The sequence below is a fragment of the Diadema antillarum genome, unplaced genomic scaffold (assembly GCF_040938485.1).
Source record: "Diadema antillarum isolate AM-2024a unplaced genomic scaffold, OU_Dant_1.0 scf00000032, whole genome shotgun sequence".
In the NCBI taxonomy this organism is placed as follows: domain Eukaryota; kingdom Metazoa; phylum Echinodermata; class Echinoidea; order Diadematoida; family Diadematidae; genus Diadema; species Diadema antillarum.
In genome coordinates this window covers 1,395,074-1,413,986 of record NW_027270921.1, presented here as the reverse complement: position 1 = coordinate 1,413,986, position 18,913 = coordinate 1,395,074, and the positions used below count along the sequence as shown (strand labels likewise).

General features: G+C 38.4%; 1 protein-coding gene across 1 annotated transcript; it reads left to right on the top strand.

Moving 5' to 3' along the window:
• The first annotated feature begins 1,965 nt into the window (after positions 1-1,965).
• On the top strand, positions 1,966-18,571 carry LOC139742247 (uncharacterized). The gene is made up of 5 exons (XM_071652828.1): positions 1,966-2,095; positions 10,759-10,870; positions 15,020-16,353; positions 17,487-17,589; positions 18,469-18,571. The coding sequence occupies exons 1-5, from the start codon at positions 1,966-1,968 to the stop codon at positions 18,569-18,571; spliced, it is 1,782 nt and encodes a 593-aa protein (XP_071508929.1).
• Positions 18,572-18,913: the final 342 nt, after the last annotated feature.

Below are 18,913 nucleotides of genomic sequence, written 5' to 3'. Positions count from 1 at the left end.
AACATTTTCACTCAAAATTCACTCCAATTTTACTCTAAATTCACTCTTTTTTTGTATTCACTCCTTCAAGAGTGAATGTTTTCACTCGATTTTTTTTTTAGAGAGCATATATCAACTTTTGTGATTTACTGCGAAAAGCTGCGATCGTAAACGTGCGAGGCCAAAATGTTCCACTTGTCAGAGAACTCCGCTGACCTTCCATGAACTTAGAAGTCTGTTTTGTTAATACAAACATGCAAAAGTTGAATCATTGCTTGCCATAAGCCTATTCTGGCATTCACTTTGAAATTGAAGCGACTATAAAAAAGAAAAAGATTGGTTGGATGAAAGCTTTGATATCTAAACAAATCTAGACCTACTCACAATATTCAACAAGGTGTACTTTAAATTGCGTCATTTCATCGTTGGTATATATTATAATGTTGAATCTAATTATTTTGATGTACACTTTGTGCTCAAAAAGTTGCATTCATTCTTGAGGAAATGTGTGCACTGTTTTAATCTGCTAAGTGTCTATGCAGATTGCAGAATCAATTAAACATATAATTAAAACCATAACAAAACCGCGTGACTCGAGAATTATTCATCATAATCATTCACACATTATTTCCGTATTGGGCCCTAGTCTCCACGATGCCACCTATATTTCTTTTCCTAAATATAGACGATGGTCCAGGATCTCATACTTGTATAACGTCTGAAAGACGAGGAGGTGTTTGTGCGAATTCGGACAAAGATTTTACTCTATATCTGGTATAACGCTTACAGCTATAAGTAAACACAAACGTATGAATGAAGTTCTTGCTTAGATGTTGGAAAAAAGAGTTATAAGAAATGTCAAAGGGAAAAGTTATGTTATTGTCATCGCCAAAAACCTTTAAAACTAAGGATATTTTTTAACCTATAGATATCGATGGAACAGGCAATTGATGCAGGAAACAGATACACAATTTCAAGAGAGAAAACACACGATCCTGCAGACAATGATATTTTGTCATCCGTCAAGAACCCCCCCCCCCAATATATAGGGCCTACTCGTTCATTTTGTTGTTGGCATGCTGTCAATGTTGGAAGATCAGTTAGTGCTATAAGATACTTTATATGGAAGTGTTTTGGTACACAGAGCATTGTGTGTTAGCAGATATATTTGTGTCACCATTGTGAATAGAGAAGCAATGTCAGGAGTTGATAGACACACGTTTTTGCTGATGCACTCTCTGTGTCATGAATTTGGGACGTGTTTTTTTTTTCTCTCTCTCTCTCTCTCATTTCAGATTCTAAATCAAACATACTCTGTGGACATTATCAAATGTGAGAGCAGGGGCAGCTTGAACTAGTCCGTTGAGTAAATAAAGTTATCCAACTCCAACGAGATCCGTGGAGTAAAGTCCGCTGTGAATGCGACAAAGCGTCCAATTAGTGAACCGTGATACTGCAGCCGCAAACGAGTGTTGTTCTACATCATGTAAAGCTAAGAGAAGTTGAAGTTCATCCAACATTGTCCAAGCCAGACCGGGGCTATACTCACTATAAGGCCTTCTTTGTTCGCCTAACTGTTTTCTATTCTGGTAATGCAGCGATAAGTCTTATCCCAGCAAGGTCCATAGGATGCTATTCCGATGTTGTTGGTGATATGCACTCAGTGAACTCAGGCAAGGATTTCGTGAACGAATCATGCACGATTGTACGATGATATTGGATTGACAAGCGGCAACCCAGCCATCAGCTGATTACACGAATCGGTCTGCATCGTCTGCAACCCGCCAAGACACCGGGACAAACGATATGACAGAAGTGTCCTCGAGACTAATTCTTCTACGTGTGATTCGCTTGCCCAGCCAACTCTAGTATCTCAACATCGAAGCTTTATCATCACTGATTTAAGTGACGATACCCCGCTAAGAACAGCTTTGTCGAAGTAAAGTTATAGTTTCATATTTCTCTTTGTAAGTTCTGATTGTCGGCATGGCCCGGTGGTGCACTAGCCCAGCAGGGAGGCAGACACACCTGAGCGATAACTTCAAATGGTTGCTCATCATCCTCTTCGTGGTGTTGGCGAGAATAGCCAGTGTCACTTCATACTCCGATTATTTCCGTGAGTGTCATATTCTGTAACCAAGAAAGGAAAGTTACACATTTTATGTATCAAGATTAGTTAGCATAACACTTCACTATAGGGTCATTGCAATTCATTGTGAATTCATTCTAATCAATGTGGCTATCAAACGTGACCGACGTCTCACGCAACTTATCAATCAGTTAAAAGATGTAAAAATTGCTTGCCCGGCACCAATCGACCTCTTTTGCTCTTAGTTACCTATTAACTCATCCAGCTCAGAAACCATATTTTGTTTGGCACGGCCCTGTATTTGTTTCTTAGCATAGGCTTTGATATTCATCTTTAGTGCTTCACACAATTAAAAGAGCTGAAGGGGGGGGGGGGTTATTTGGTTCATAATCGCTGGTTTAGGTGGCGGATGTTTTGTCAAAAGCTTCTTGATTACTATGAATTTAACGAATTTTTAAATTGGCAACACATCTTAGAATCGAATTGTTTTTCGCCGAATTTTGCCGTTTTTGATTTGTTTTTCTGATTTTGCGCAGATTTCATTGATTCAACTCATTCTATCCAATCCCTTCCGCAAAGAAAAAAGAAAAAAAAATGGTAGTGAAATTCATAGCTTGAACTTTAATACACACACTGACAAGAAGATTATAACCCCCGACACAACTGATATCATAGGACTCGATGGATTTTCTTCAAAAGTTTTTCTTATGGGGGCGCTGTGGCATAGTGGATTGACTCCCGACTCCCAATCGGACGACCCGAGTTCGAATCCAGCCCAGTGGTTACGTCTTTGAGCTTTACCCACAATACTCTCGACCAAGGTGTATAATGGGTACCTGGCAAGGCCCTCTGGTAGAGCATGCAGTGGCATCACTGAACAGGCTACCCTTAATAAATAAGTAAATAAGACATATAGAATTATAAACATTATTATTATTATTATTATCATTATTATTATTATTGTTATTATTATTATTATTATTATTATTATTATTATTATTATTATTATTATTATTATTATCATTATTATTGTTATTATCATACTGACGAGTCAATTCGATCCTTGGAGATGGAATTGGCTGAGAACGCCGCGGTGATTGCATGAGACCACTATACAATCATGTCAACTTGGCAGAGAATAGACAAATATGCACAATATCAATCGAGGCTGTCTGATCGCAATTTGTGTACTAGCTGTCACATTTGATGTATTTCATAGTTCTTGTTTTTTTTTCTTTGTTGTTGCTGTGTTTTTCGTTTTGTTTGTTTTGTTGTTGTTGTTTGTTTGTTCGTTAGGTGTTTTTTTTTTTTTAAGGGGGGGGGGGGGGGGAGTGACTGCGAGCCGTGCGTGCATCGTAGACTTTAACCCCAGCAGCCACTGTGTCGGGGAAAACACACCACAAAACAAAACAAAACAAAACAAAACGAAAAACGCTGCTAAGCAATATCAATTAACATTGTATTATGTGTGCATACGGCCGATTTAATTATCAGCGCACCGAAATATGTTATTATCTTATGGTCATAATAATATTGAAAAGAACAGCGCCATTCATAAAAACCTAAATGTGAGAAATGCTTATAGCGTGGCACTGAAATCATACCTGACGATACCTCAGGCCAGGAGGCATATAAGTTAGGCGCTCAGACTAGTATTTGAGGAGCCGAGACGTTATGTTGACTGGCCATTTACAATTTCAGACAATGGGAACCTGTTTCATGCATTTCATGTTATACTCTGATACGTGAATTCCATTTCATTGTTATTACGCGATGGTTGGAAGTATAATGGCATGGCCGAACAATCGCCGTATAATGTCGGATTATGAGACAAATCGAGTCAATTTCTGAAAATGTACTCAGTTCGTGCTTCATAAGTTTCTGGTATATCATAGTTTTCTGTTCAGTGGTGGCCCCCAATGTTACAATGAACGACTTACAAATAGTAATACTTGTAATGCATGCCGCGCAATCCGACGCGACGCACCTTGTTTTGTACTTGTATAGTGACATCCTGTTTGAGCTTTAGGAGTGATGAAAGCAAATTGAATGCAGGTTATACCTAAATACGAGACACGTAACATAATCTGAACATACCTATTTCATTAATTACAGCCTTTCACAGAATTATTTAGGCCTACTTGACATTACTAGATTGGTAATGGTAATACACTCAGCAAGAAAAGAAAGTAAACACTTTTTCGAGTTCATATTTTTCATAGAAGATTTTTATGAAAATTAATGTATTATGTACCATGTTAAACTTAATCTAATTGGCTATAAGGCAATTGCTTTATTACAAAGAAAACTTTACGCATGAGTGAGCACATTCGTTTTTGTCCTCCAAGGCACAAAATCAAAAATTGCAAAAATTGACATGTTCTCTTTCACTTGCAAATGCCCTTCACGATCAACATTGACAACAAAAGACCAGTTTAACACATTGAGAGACATGAATGAAATATGAAAAATAAGGTTTTTTTTCTCTATATGTCTTTATAACCTCTAAGAAAAACAAAGTGGTAAACTAAAGGGGAAAATAAGAATTTTCTGTCAAGTCATACCTCAAATGACATAGTGAATTAGAAGCATAAAGATGATTAAACGAGCAGAATTTCTTTATCTATTTCTTTTAATCTAGCGATTCAAGAGTCCATGTGACAATTTCAAGACCAAAAATTATCTACAATTTCCTAATTTGAAAAAAAACCCTCACATTTCTACAATTTTTGCTAATTTTTACTTCTTCTCTTATTTCATTTGAATTTAGATTAGTCATTAAGATGCTTTATTTTCCTCCATTATTTTAGCTTCATTGATCTTTTGGGCTTTAAACATATCAAAGAGATCAAAGGTTGATTTTCAACTTAATTCATGTTTCTTTTGTGTGAAATTTGTTGTTTGTTCTTTATTGCTCTATGGAAGAGCACATACGTGTGAATGGCAACTTGTTGAGTTTTGCAATTTTTACTTTTGTGTTTACTTTTTTGTTTTGGAAGGGAAAAACAATAGTGTTCACTCATGCATAAAGTTTCCCTTTTTGTTGACCTACCAAGTTGATAGCCAATTAAATCACCTTCAATATGGTATATAATACGTTAGCTTTCAGCCAAATATTCTATGAGAAATCTAAACTTGAAAAAGCGTTTACTTTCTTTTTTTTGCTGAGTGTAGATTTTATTTATTTATTTATTTATTTATTTATTTATTTATTTATTTATTTATTTATTTATTTATTTTAGCATATTTTGACAGGATAACAAGATCAGCAGGTGAATGCTGTTTTACATTAAGTATTTACATCAAGGTACTGTACAATCCAACTGTATAAATATAAAATCATGTTACGTAAATATAGTCAATTTTCAAAAAGCATCACAGTTTTGTTTTTTCATCCACAGGTTGTAATAAAAATCGAGAGGAATGATGCCCTATACTGATGTTTTCCGATTTATTAACTCTTAAATCATAATCATTTTTGCCTTAACCTTATTGTTTTGTAACGTCTAAATGTTGTCTCTTTGATGATGTGAATAGAAAACGACGAAAAGGTCTTAATATTTGGGATGGTTTTACAAAAACTGAATGGGACCTTTAATCAGCATTCCCTAAAAACGCGCCTCGAATCAATAAGATAGTGAGCACGAAACTGTGGGTGACACTAATTAAAACCTGTCTCGAATTTCACGTTGTATTATACTTAAAGGTAATCTTTGGACTGCTTAGGTCTGAGGATCTATCAAACGCAAGCAAAATGCGCTGTTGGTGATCCGACTTAAAGAGGATCACGATGTTGAGGACAACATGTTTTTATCTTATACCTATCTATAATTATGTAGGACTTTGCATGTATGCATTATGTATAAAAGTGTGTTTACGTGTGCGAGTATGTATATATATATATATATATATATATATATATATATATATATAAAGATTTTTAGCTTAACACTTTTAAGAACACTTTACATGTTGTTACTCCTTCAACCTTTTGTTAACTGTTAAATCTAAAATTTACAAAAAGGTTGCAGGAATGATAACATTCAAAATGTTAATTTATCACATGAGAGTGTATAATATGTCAAAGAAGGACAGAAAGATACATTTTAGATATAGATAGACAGAAAGATAGATAGACAGAAAGATAGATGGATAGATAGACAGATAGACAGATAGATAGATAGCTGAATAGAAGTAATGACTATTTCTGTTGTGGAGAGAAAGGGAAATAAGATAAGCAGGTATAACGAGGATTAAACTTATGATATGCAGTGCAAGTGAATATGCGCATGCAAGTATCGTGGAGATAAAGTTAAGGTATAAACTTTAAAAACAAGTATACTGTACATATTACTACACCTCCAATATGTTTTCATATTACCTGCATCATATAATCATATTAGTCATAAAACTGTAAATATAGATAAACTTTGGATACATGATATGATATTGTTTCCTGAGTGATTCACGTTTTGCAACTCCGCTTTTCTGTAGCTAAATATCTAACATAGATCTTGTGATAGATACCGGTAGATAAATAAATAGCAAACCATACAATTTCACGTAAAGTCTAGTAAAATCATTTCTTGTAAGCTCATTACCTACCCATGCCCATTCCTCATTTAATTACTTTGCTTATGAATGCAACAGAATATTCGATGATAATTATCATAATAAACCAGTTATCTTATCAGGCATTCCACTGTGGTCTATAGTGATTGTGACTGAGTGAATGTATGAGGGGCCAGCCATATATCTATCATATACACTGAATACGTAATTAAAAGTAACCCATATCGATGACTGTTTATTGCATGTTTCTATAGCTACTCCGAGTCGCTGAACTTGACCGCCGGGTTCGTCGTCTATGTCATGGTAGAGCTGATAATGATATACGCTCTCGACTTGAATGTTTGAGATAGCGCAGAAGTCATGGGTTGTACAAGGTTCATTCCACCATATCACACAGCGTGTGCCCTCCTGCCGCCCTAGATGTACATTTCTGCAATGCCATCTCTCCTCCCCAGGTCATGTATCAGTATACGTGCGAACAATCCATGCTAATGATTCATCGTTATATTGACACATCAATTCTTGTACAATGATTCAGTCCATGCTATAAAACCATTACAAAAGACTTGAACTCTTTGGACTGTCTTCCGTCCGCCGTAGGCCTATACTGCTCAGGGTCCACAAGGAGGATAGGGAGGAGTGGGTGGGGGTAGGGAAGGTATATCTCTGTCACACTTGCATACAAGTGTATTAAAACATTTCATATATCTGAAATAAAAGATTTGCCGGTGAACCCAAACTAATCAACCCAACGCAACTACCAATGACTGTATCACAAATAGCAAGAAACAACACGCACAAGCACATCCGAAACTTAAATACACAAACAAGTCACTCAGCAAGAAAGCAAGAATATGACTATAGAGAAGTAAGAAATGTTCAGAAATTCAAAATTCGACGCGCTTTCTCGATACTGATATCGGTGGCAGGTACTTGTCATAACATGCAGATGGGACGAGGCTCGGATATCAGTTCTCCCATCATGCAATGGTTTGAAGAAAAAAAAATAAAGATCAAGTCTATGGCCAATGATGTTTTAATATCAACTATAGAAACATATTTAATTTCATTTTCATTTCATTAAATTTATTGATTTCATTTCCGATTTCTTTTTCTCCCATCATTTGCGGTTGCATTTGTATGCACGTAATCTCACAAATTCAGTAAAACTCTATAATAAAGGAAAATACATTGCGATAAAAGTTTTGACAACCCTCCAAGAATTCAATACGGATATATTTCATCCATTTTATCTAATTTCTAAGCTAGAATTTCAGCGTGTGTAGCATACATACCTATTGTGATAGACGCATGAGGTAATACTCATATCATTGCTTCATCCATGTTAATTTGACTGAGACCACTGTCATTGTGCTAATGGAAGCTCGTGTAAAGCCTGATAATGTCACAACTCCCGTATAGTATTCCCGATATCATTGAAATATTTCACTGTAAAAACATCGGTGTTAGATTTAACACCACGGGTGTTAAATCTAACACCGATCAAACTTCAATAAAGGACCACACCCACAGGTGTTAAAAATGCACTGTGATGGTGTTGAAAAGTGTTCAACTGGCACTTCGTGGTGTTAATTTGACACTGTACCTTGTGTTATTTTGACACTGGATACTGGTGTTAATTCAAAAGTGACACCACATGGTGTTGATTTGATATTTGTTGGTGTTAATATCAATGGTTTAACACCCGTCCAGCTTCAATAAGAGACCACACCAGCTGGTGTTACTTTGGTGTAAATTTATTTTCACATTTTTTCAAAAATCTAGTATTTTAATGTAAAATTCTTGATCGTCTTGTTCAAATTAAAAATCAACAAGAAGTGCAGTTACTAAGAAACTCTTCAACAAACAGTTTGAAATTTGGAAATGACACCCGGAGGTGTTAATTTAACACCATAAATGAGCACCGAAAATTTAACACCAGCTCGGTGTTCACTATTTAACACCGGACTTTTTGCAGTGTTCTGTCCTGTTTTTTTGGTGTCTGCTTTTATCACTAGCATTCATAGAATTAGCAGAGGCAAAATCAGAAGGGGGGGGGGGGGGTTATAAGTAGACCGACAAGCGCCTCTTTCTCAGGTGTGTGTATATTAAAATGGCGATAGCCGCGGCACCCAGTGTATACCCGAGTGTCATCATCTCGATCAATCAAGTCAGTTGATTGGGCCTCAGAGGCGATGATGAGGTGGAAAGAAGCGGCTGTTGGCCCAGCTAGTCATTGATCACCCCGAGGGACATTATAGAGGCCTGTTCTATCATCGGGGTAAACCAACCTTCAGTATATATATATATTCGTGGCATGTTTCATCTTAAATGTCTCTTGGATTCTTAAATGATGTAACGTTGAGTACCCCGACAATCATCTCTGTAGATAATGATCTCTACTCGCGATATCAATCATGATGATAATAAGAATGACGACCCTACTAACAACATCATCAACAACAACAATGATTAGAATGATGACGATGATAACAATGATAAGGATAAAAACAATGATAATGATAATGAAAACGCTATATGATAGTTATAACATTGATCATGATATTCATATAACGATGATAGGTTCAGAGCCATATCCGTCGAGTTATGATGCCAAAGGCCTCTCGTATGATGCACACATTACACTCCCCGACGAGGTCGTCAGCCAGATAGCCAAGCTTCGTATTTTATAGTTAATCCATGCACGTGACACCAAAGTAATTTTTCTCTTATGCATTCACTATTGATCGAATACAACATAATAAAAAGAAAATGTCATTGACACCATAAAGAAACAGTGTGATGACGTAATGTCAATATCAAAGCGATGTCCTATGGGGAAAAACAGTGTCATGCTCTGGTATTAAATCATTAATGGTCTTTTCGTGATTAGTTGAAGGATTGTGTCGATTCTCTTCAATTGCAATACCAGACTCCTCGAGCATACACTGGACTTCCCAAGAAAGGAAAGTGAAACCGTGTGCCGTCGATAGGTATTCATTTTGAGAGAATGTAACGACTAAACCTTCACAATATTCTGGTTTGGGGAATTCGTCCCAAATGCTTAACTTAATTTGTGAGAGGGTTGAAAGATGGTATGAAAAGGTTTTACCGTCTTCACATAATTCACGAGAAATGACCATCCGATATCAACTATGAACTCCACCTCATTCTGTTAGTTAGAATAACGGGGAAAATAGATCCTTTATCCTTCTGTCTTTTGAAGATGTGAGGCTCTAGAACTAAAATGTTCGTGTTCATGCATTTGCAAGGATGTGAGCGTGCGTGTATGTGTGTTTGTCTATTAACATTCTACATATACATGTAGAGGTTATCGGTTTTATAGCTGCATGTATAATACAGAGGTAAAGTTTTAATGAGACGTCTCTGCAAGACAATATAGGGCCTACGTATACATCCCGAATAATCGGAGATATACCGTTTGAACCCACCTCCCCCCCCCCCCCCCCCACACACACACACTCACACACACGCAAGCACACATACGTATACACTCGGTATATATTCCTTGTGAGGTGTTTGTCTCAGCAGTGACCACAGTACTTCATTCCGTCAAGCTTCTGGGGTACAATGACCAACTCACGGGGAAAAGAGAACATTAACGAAAGCGTATACCCCCACACCTCAATGTGTGTGTGTGTGTGTGTGTGTGTGTGTGTGTGTGTGTGTGTGTGTGTGAGTTTTGTCATGAAACTACAAAAGCTGCGTGGTGTTACTTTCAGTTTCCATTCAATATTGTACACTTGCATCGGTTTTGATTTCGGTTATGGATGGTGAACCGTGCGTGATGTGACGGTTGAGATGAAAATAACGGATTCTCCTTGCACGTAATATTTAAAGAAAATACAATGATAGCGCAGCGTCACGCACAAGTGACTGTTCATGTTCAGGGTAAATATTTGATGACTCATCGTTACAGGTCTACATGTCTCTTTGAATTGAGGATGTTTAAGACGAGATACAATAATTGCAAGTGTACTCATTCTACTACTTATGGGCTTGTTATCTGTATACATCGCTGTATTCTCCATGTATCAATTTCGCTCATCTATAATGCTTTCGGTTTTTTTTTTTCATTCTTCTTCTTCTCTTTCCAGAAGAGAACAGAAGCGAGGACTCATTTGGGCGCCAATTTTACATCGTCCTTCCGGTCGAGAATAGCACAAGGATACGGATGGTCCACAACCTACGGATATCATCTCGGAGCAGGTAACGCCGTATCACACGCATATCATGAATGTCAAACGTATCATGAATTAACACAATGTAACATGCATTTGCATATAGTTCCTTTACCATGCTAGTGACATGGTGCACGAACATGCTTCCGCTGTGACTGAAGGAGCATTGCAATCATCATCCGTGGTTCAGTCATTCATTTCATTTTATTTCATTTCTGCCATAAGTATACAATACAATATGACATTTGCTACAAAAAAAAAATAGAGTACAATGTGACTTTTGCATATTCAAGCGAAATTAATGCAGATCATTTTTTTACACAATAAAACAAAACATACAATGTACTTGTAGTTTAAGGAAATGCATTGTCAAACTGTAACTGCTTCGAGTACTGTCATGCTAAATCCAGTGGTTGGCCGTTCAAGGTTATAACACCAATGCTGTATAGTTTTCTACAGTTTTGTTTGGAAATAGTTTCGATTTAGAGTTCCTTCTGTTACGATTTAGAGTTCCTTCTGTTTTAATGTGTGCCAAAATTCAAACGAAACGAATGACTCTTACTCACAAAGATATATCAGGTCCTTGTCTAAATTTAGTCCATCAACTAAAGTGAGACCCCCGTCCCCCCTCCCCCCACTAAAAGCGTATATCGTTCGTGTGCGTGTCAACGTGCTTTATTTTAGGATGTATGTTGGTGTATTAGCTGTGTTGTGCTTAATCCTCAGACCACATTTTAAACTCCCTTTGCGACGTCTGACGCGTGTCTGGCGCTCATACTTCATCATCAGATAGGCCCTGTCTCAAGTTACTTCAGCAGTAGATGTTGAATTATTAACATGCGTTTCGAAGTGTTCTTTTGTTCTGAGGATCATTAAAAGCAAGGGATTATCAAGCAGAGGGGTGAAGATTGAAGTGTGAATTTTCTTCAATTTTTCTCCGTCTATACAAATGAAATGTGCAAGAACGCAACTGCTGATCTACATTTTTTTTTTTTACGTTTGTTCATTATTGTACAAAGGGAGACAAGTTGAAGAAAACTCATACCTCCAGAAGATCATTATTATCATCATCATCAATGTCCTCCGCGATTGATGTATCCACACTTATTGCTGGCGCAGTTTCCATGACAACGGCTCCGAATCACCTCCGCCCAGCGGAGCAGAAATGGCCGCTAATGTAGAAATCAGGTGTGACCCACAACCGGGCATTTAAGATGCAGCCATGGAGTTGCTCCTTGGTATAATGACGATGAAAATCTCTCCCCTCTCTCTTCCTACATCCATCTCACCCCCTCTCTTTCTCATCCCCCACCCTCATTACTTGTCTGCACATCTGTACGCTGTTTGACTTGTTATTCCAGCTCACCTTCTTTATTTCCCTACTTGCTATTCCTCTTTTCCCCTTGGGAAATAACGTTGCCGTGTGTTATTGACCAACACAAAATTTCAGCAGATCAAGAGAGAATAAGTGATATATTACCGCTGGCTCCATGCAATCGTGATGATTGAGTCGGTATAGTGGTGGGCTTGAAGAATAACTGTAATGGTTGCTGAGGGATATATATTATGTCAGCAACTTTGTAAATTGCATTAACGCGGTCGGTTGAGTCATAGTTTTGTTAGGTCTTTTTGTTCACAGTATAATACCTATTTCATCATTTTCTGGTATGAATGATATAGGACTCAATCAGTATCATGGATTATGAAAACCATAAGACAAACTCACTTTATGTGGGCACCGTAGTCTACGTTATAAGCAGATATAGATACTTTATGCAAGATATTCTCACATGATAGCAGTCCAAGTTTGAAATTCCTGACAAGATAATGATTGTCCTTTACGAACAATAAACATGGAGTCAGTATCCAATAGGACTGGCCAATTCTCGATTTTGAATATCCCCTCTTTCTTCTTATCTATCTTTCTATCTATCTATCTATCTATCTATCTATTTATCTACCTATCCATCTCAACTAGATACTGTTTTGATAAAACATTCTGCTGTAGTGAGAAAGCTGTATGTGGAAGTTTGAATGACTGTTACATGCCTAACTTGCCGAAAATAGAAGCAGTGAAATTCAGTTTTAAATATAAGTTTTTGAGGTGTAAAACTCTATTCAAAACTCTGTAACATTCAGAACTCGAAAGCCTCGTGTTTCTCCATAGCAAAGGGTATAGTATAGGTATACTACGTACCAAAACTGCCTATAATATCGATGCCATTGTACGTGTGTCTGAAGAGTGGTGAAAAGGGAGTAGATACAAGTAGCGGCTTATCGGGGCAGGGGCCATAGTTCCGTACTTGTAACGTATACTCTGCATTTGTTTTTGAGACAATCACGAATTTGCACACAATTCAGTACCGCCATTTTGTAGACCTATAAGTTAGTCTTATGGTGACCTTTTCTTCACACGTCTTTCTTACCATAAATCACCATATTATCAGCTATAGATAACACCCTGGCTGCAAGTATAGGACACGTTGTAAACATAATATGCCGACGGATGGACATTGGACTAATTAAAATGATTGAGACAGAATCAAAAGCTCTGAAATCTCGCAGAGACAATGAATACATAGGCCTGTGTGATGAGTAATGCATGTTTTTAATCTTCGAGTGATCTTTCAAAATTAATCTTTGCAAAGGTTGTGGAACCGCAAAACAAGATACGCAATGTGCCAATGTGTATCTGCCTAGTTTGTCAAATGGAAACAGTTACCATAATGCATGTATATTGTATTTAGTTTGTAGTTATATATATACCATATATATATATGGACAAAATAATTGATCATTCACTGTGATATCAGTTCAATTCCACGACAACTTGACTCCATATATTCCATATAATAAGATGATTAACTTGACATTCAGACAGCGCATGGTTTGAAAATTTAGATACAATGCAAATGAATCACAGTTCAGCGTTTGATGATTTGCCAACATAATTTGTCAATAGCATTTGTCAATACGGCGTCGAATGGCATCGGTATTAGGTTGTGTGTCTCGCTATCTGTTTTTCCCATAGTTATCAATTTCGTTGGGTTTGGGCATGTTGGGGGTTGGCCACGCACAGGCACAATCATTCAGCTATGTAATTTTGTGTATGTGCGTTATCTACGTCGGATGAGGAGTCTTTCCCAGCATACTTACATACTAATCTTAGCTGTTTTATGTGTTCGATGCCATGCATTCAAAGTCGTGTTGTGATGGAGTCTGGCATGTTTCAATGTTTGCCATGTTGATATAACATCAATATTTTCAGAACAATCTAACTTCATACCAGAATTACGTCCATGTATACATTAGAATCTATATCCACTCTCCTCCTCATGTCTGTCTGCCTGTCTGCCTGTCTGTCTGTCTGTCTGTCTGTCTCCCTGCTGTTATCATTTAGTCTGCGTACAGATTTATGCACACCTCTTTGCATTTTCATATCACCCTGTCAATGATGTGACCATCAGAGTTACCGTTCCAGGTTTGGCAATATTATGCGTAAGCGCCTTCGACATAATTATGTAGAATTATGTAATTTACTGTTTGAACGTTCAAATTCAGTGTTTCTCATTCAATTTTCTTTAAACGAGTCATCCGAAAAAGAAGGTGCATTTTCATGAATAAACTTTCAAATTCACTTTCTTTCATTCGAATTTGTTTCCCCGCAAGATATTCTTCAAATGCATCATCCAAAGTTAGACTATAAAAGCAAGCGATCCGAGGAATGTGCATACGAAATATTTTCCTTCTTTCGAATTGATTATCATTTTGTTCAAAACAAAAATCAAACAGATTGTTCAAATTCAACTAAGAAACATAATGTTTAGCAAACGGGCACTTAAATTTAGATGCCCACCGTCTTGGACGTTGTCCTATTCTGTAAATATTAACGTGATTAAAATTGCACTTTTGTCGACTTCAAGAAAAAAATGAATCAGCCTCGAGATAGTTAAACAATTGATGAGAGTAAGTTTTTTTTTCTACTAGTTGATAATTAAAGATTTACGAATTAGATTTGTGTGGATGTGCTGTTCCTTACATTATGCCTTTCAGATGTCAAAGACCAAGTATGTAGAGTGATACAGAGTTTATTGTGATGAGGGATGTTTAGTTGGTTTTTTTTATCGCAGTTATTGCAGTTTCCTGCATAAGGTTTTTAATTCATTGCTCTCCTCAGGGATACAGTCACGGTCAACGTGACAAGACCTGGTTCGTCATGGGCGGGGAAGAGTGTGGACATTCAAGCACACATTGCCGGAAACATCACCCTCGACATGGCTGGACCCATCAGATACCCCTACAATCCGAATGGAATCACCGTCCAAGTCAAAGCGGACGATGCTATATCGGTGTGGGTGGTTCCCGGGCGCGGCGACTTCATTCTGGACGGGTACAGAGCGATACCCCAGGAAGCGTTGGGGAAAAATTACGCCAGTGTTTTGTATCCTGGAGCGGGTGGGTATACATCCGAAATCGTGTTATTTTCCCCCTATGATCTGTCGAACAACATCTACCTCGCTCACGCCAGAGTTAATATGACAGTCACAATAGACAATAAAACGTCGTTGCTACCATCTTTCATCAATCTCCCGAAGATGGATTCGGCAAAGATCGCCTCCTTGTCGGATCTGAGCGGCATGGGTTTCGTTGCCGACGAGCCGATTTCTGTCGTGAGTATGAGGATGTGCCGACAAACAGCCCCGAACCCAGGTCCTGCGTCCCAGTCTTGCAATAGTCTCATAGAGGAGGTACCTCCGCTGGGCGCATGGGGGCGCTCTTTCGTCATTCTTCCGCAAGTTTCTCCAGCGCCTGCCAAAATGCAGATACGCGTGGTTTCTGGTTTAAATAACACAGTCGTGTCAATCCTCAGACCGTCTGGGGTGCTTTACCAGACGTGGAATATGTCTGATGAGAACATCGTAAAGGACGTTAATGTAAGCTCAGGCGTTCCTCTTACACTGAGATCAAATAAACCAATATTAGTGACACAGTTTTTCACAAGCGGTAGAAAACGCCTGGACTATGGCGCTATGCTTAACGTACCTCCAGTAGAACAATTTACAAATCAAACCGTTGTGTTTCCCGCTCTAAATGACACACTTTTTAGGAACACATTGATATTGATCACTCGTTGTGAACATAGAAAGGACATTACTCTTGATGGGGAAGACATAACTGGACAATATCAGCATAGCGTAGTTTTCACCCAGGAGTTAAACCACACTGTTCACGGAACGTACTGTACGTTGAACACAACAGTGAAAGCTGGTTCGCACACGCTGCAGCTCCGGAAGAACGCCAACATCGGGACGGCGTACTCCGCCATTCTTTACGGCTCGGCCGCCGACCAGGCTTACGCATATCCGGTGGCAGCCGACATGCGGGAAATCGTGTGTAACCTCGTCAAACGCTTTGACATCGAGCTGTGCGATTACTACGTACCGCCTGATTACATCTATTCCACATCGACTTCCGTGCCATTAGGAACATCCGCGCCGAAATCAAATGGTGGTAAGAACTCTGTCATGTTTCATCTTTAGAGACGAAAGGTTACGATATTAATAGTTGAATCAGGTCACAAGTTCCCTTATTCAGAAAATAGAGGAAGCTAAACAAGGTCCAGACCTTCTCTCCTTTAGAACTGTCGTTTCATAATGACGATTAGCACTCCTCACGAAGCCTAAATTCAGACATCATTTTTTTTTTTACCGCATTCCTTCAAATTGAGTGAAAGTTAATGAAATCATTCGCTGAATAGGACCCCAGTTTGATCCTTTGATAGTTTATTCAGAACGAAAGACAAAGGTAAGCATGAGCATTCACTTAATGACAAAAAGATAGTAAAGACGGCATGACTACAGAATGCTCAATCGATTTAATCACCAACGTTGTTTCTTCTTCTTCTCTTTCTTCTTCATGGGTACTGTCCAACTGTCCAACACCCCTCTGCAGGGGCCAATCGGGCAGGGGGCGCGCTGATATTGGCAGCGCGGAGAGAGAAGTTAGAAGCTAGAGTTAATTATGTTTGGCTCTTGAATGTGGTGGAGGACTACTATGTTGAAAGTATATCCTAGTGTCACCGAGAAACGAAGTGGTTGAAAACGTCCTCGTTATACGTAAAAGAAAGCTGATAAAGCGTTTTAGATGGAACTTGATAAACCAATAATCTAACAAATCCGATTTCCAGTATGTAATATTAGTATTCCCCTATTTAGTTGATTGTGATATACATGTATTTGCTTTGTATATCACGCACGCAATCGAATGAACAGTGCGTCCGTGCGTGATTCTAGTCAATTCTACATCACTATATCCCCCACCTAAAAGTGAAATAAAAAAGAATGCGAAACCAATATACATGTACACTTAACAAATAACACCTTGATAGCCAAAAATTTAGCAAAAGCAGTAATATTACTTGTAGCAAATAACAAAAACAAAAACGTTTTTCCATCAGTAAAAAAAATACCTCCCTTACCTCGCTAACATGCACTTCAAAATATTTTTGGGATAATGGTACCAAAGAATCTATCTCTCCACCTTTTCCTGGTTTATCGCACGTTACTGTACACCTGTCCAGGATAATCATATAGCATTACTCAACATTATTACCTTTGTACGTTGTTTTTTCTTGACCCTGTCAGCGCCTGATCACAGCGTTGCTATCATCGTCGTGCTCGTAGTTCTCTCATCGTTGGCTGCACTCATCGTTGTCGTCATCGTCATTGGTCGTTGCGGCAGGACTAAGTAAGTGTAGGCTGGGCAGATTAATCTCTGCGTAGACAATGCTTGTGTTACAGTGTATTTAATAGTTGACACAAAAAAAACCCCAACAACACCCCAATATGAGACAGCGTGTCTTGGCGCCGGCCAAACAAAGAGGGCACTCTCAACAGTTCGTGCCATTGCCGTTTGGAGTCTAATCGTGTTCGTCGACGCTTTTGCGTCTTTGTGAAGTAACTCGTTCCCGCCTTCAGTTCGCAAGGACTTTGACAGAAGAGTGTGGTCAAAATTTATATCGTACTTTTCAACATCACAAGACCTTTTATGCCTTGATTTCCGTCCGTCGCGACAAACGCATCGGAGAAACGTTGCTATTTTGTTTTTGCTATATCACTAATATGTAATTGTTTATTTCTATTATTTTTTCGTACGTTATTGTATCTAGAGACAAAATTTGTTTTCAACATTCGGATATAGAATCAAAATGCCCAATATTTTTGTTTCCTTAATGAATGAATAAATCATTTTTGTAGAAAAAGACTCTAATTACGCAAATCGTTCACTACGTCTTATAGGAGTATGGTGTGAGATCCTTGGAATCCTTAGTTCCTACAACGATCTTATACGTAGAAAATGACATGATGGTGCCTATGGTATCTTAATGACTAGCATGATTGATTAGCTGGGATATTATTAATTGATATTGATCTGACTCGAGGAGATATTTTACAAAATTTATATGGCCTTAGCTCAGGCAATATCACTGATCACTCTTTCTCCACGGTATCAGTCAATAATGTCCGTCTTGTAACTCTGCAATAAAATGTTTGCTGTCTTTCTCAACCACTTCTTTTTCTCTTAATATAATTATGTTGGGTGGTTTTTTTTTTTCTTTTTCCTCAGGGATGGTTCAAGAGTAACCTGGAGTAGGCTCCAGAACACAGGCGACATCCACTACGATGTCAGCATCGACGGCGACGACGACGTCCCTATGGACAGTGTGTGAAACATGTCCCGATTCAATGACAGAAAATCATAGAATATTATGATGCTCCGCCGGAGCTCCTTCCGGAACTTTCCGCATTTCCGGCTCGACGTGCGTGCGCTCCACGGCTGCAATGGACTTGCGCCCACTTCTCATGAAAGAACGTCGTTGTGTCGACCACATGGCCTGGCTGGTCCTCAGCGGCTGCTATTACAACTTGATCTGCAGCCACGAACGTGGGCAGTGTGAATGACTCGAACAAAATGTTGCGACGAGATACACACATCAACTCGTCTTTGATGGCAGGTCACTGCGATGATACTTTGTGACGATTATTAAACAAATTGTGATATGCCGCGGAAG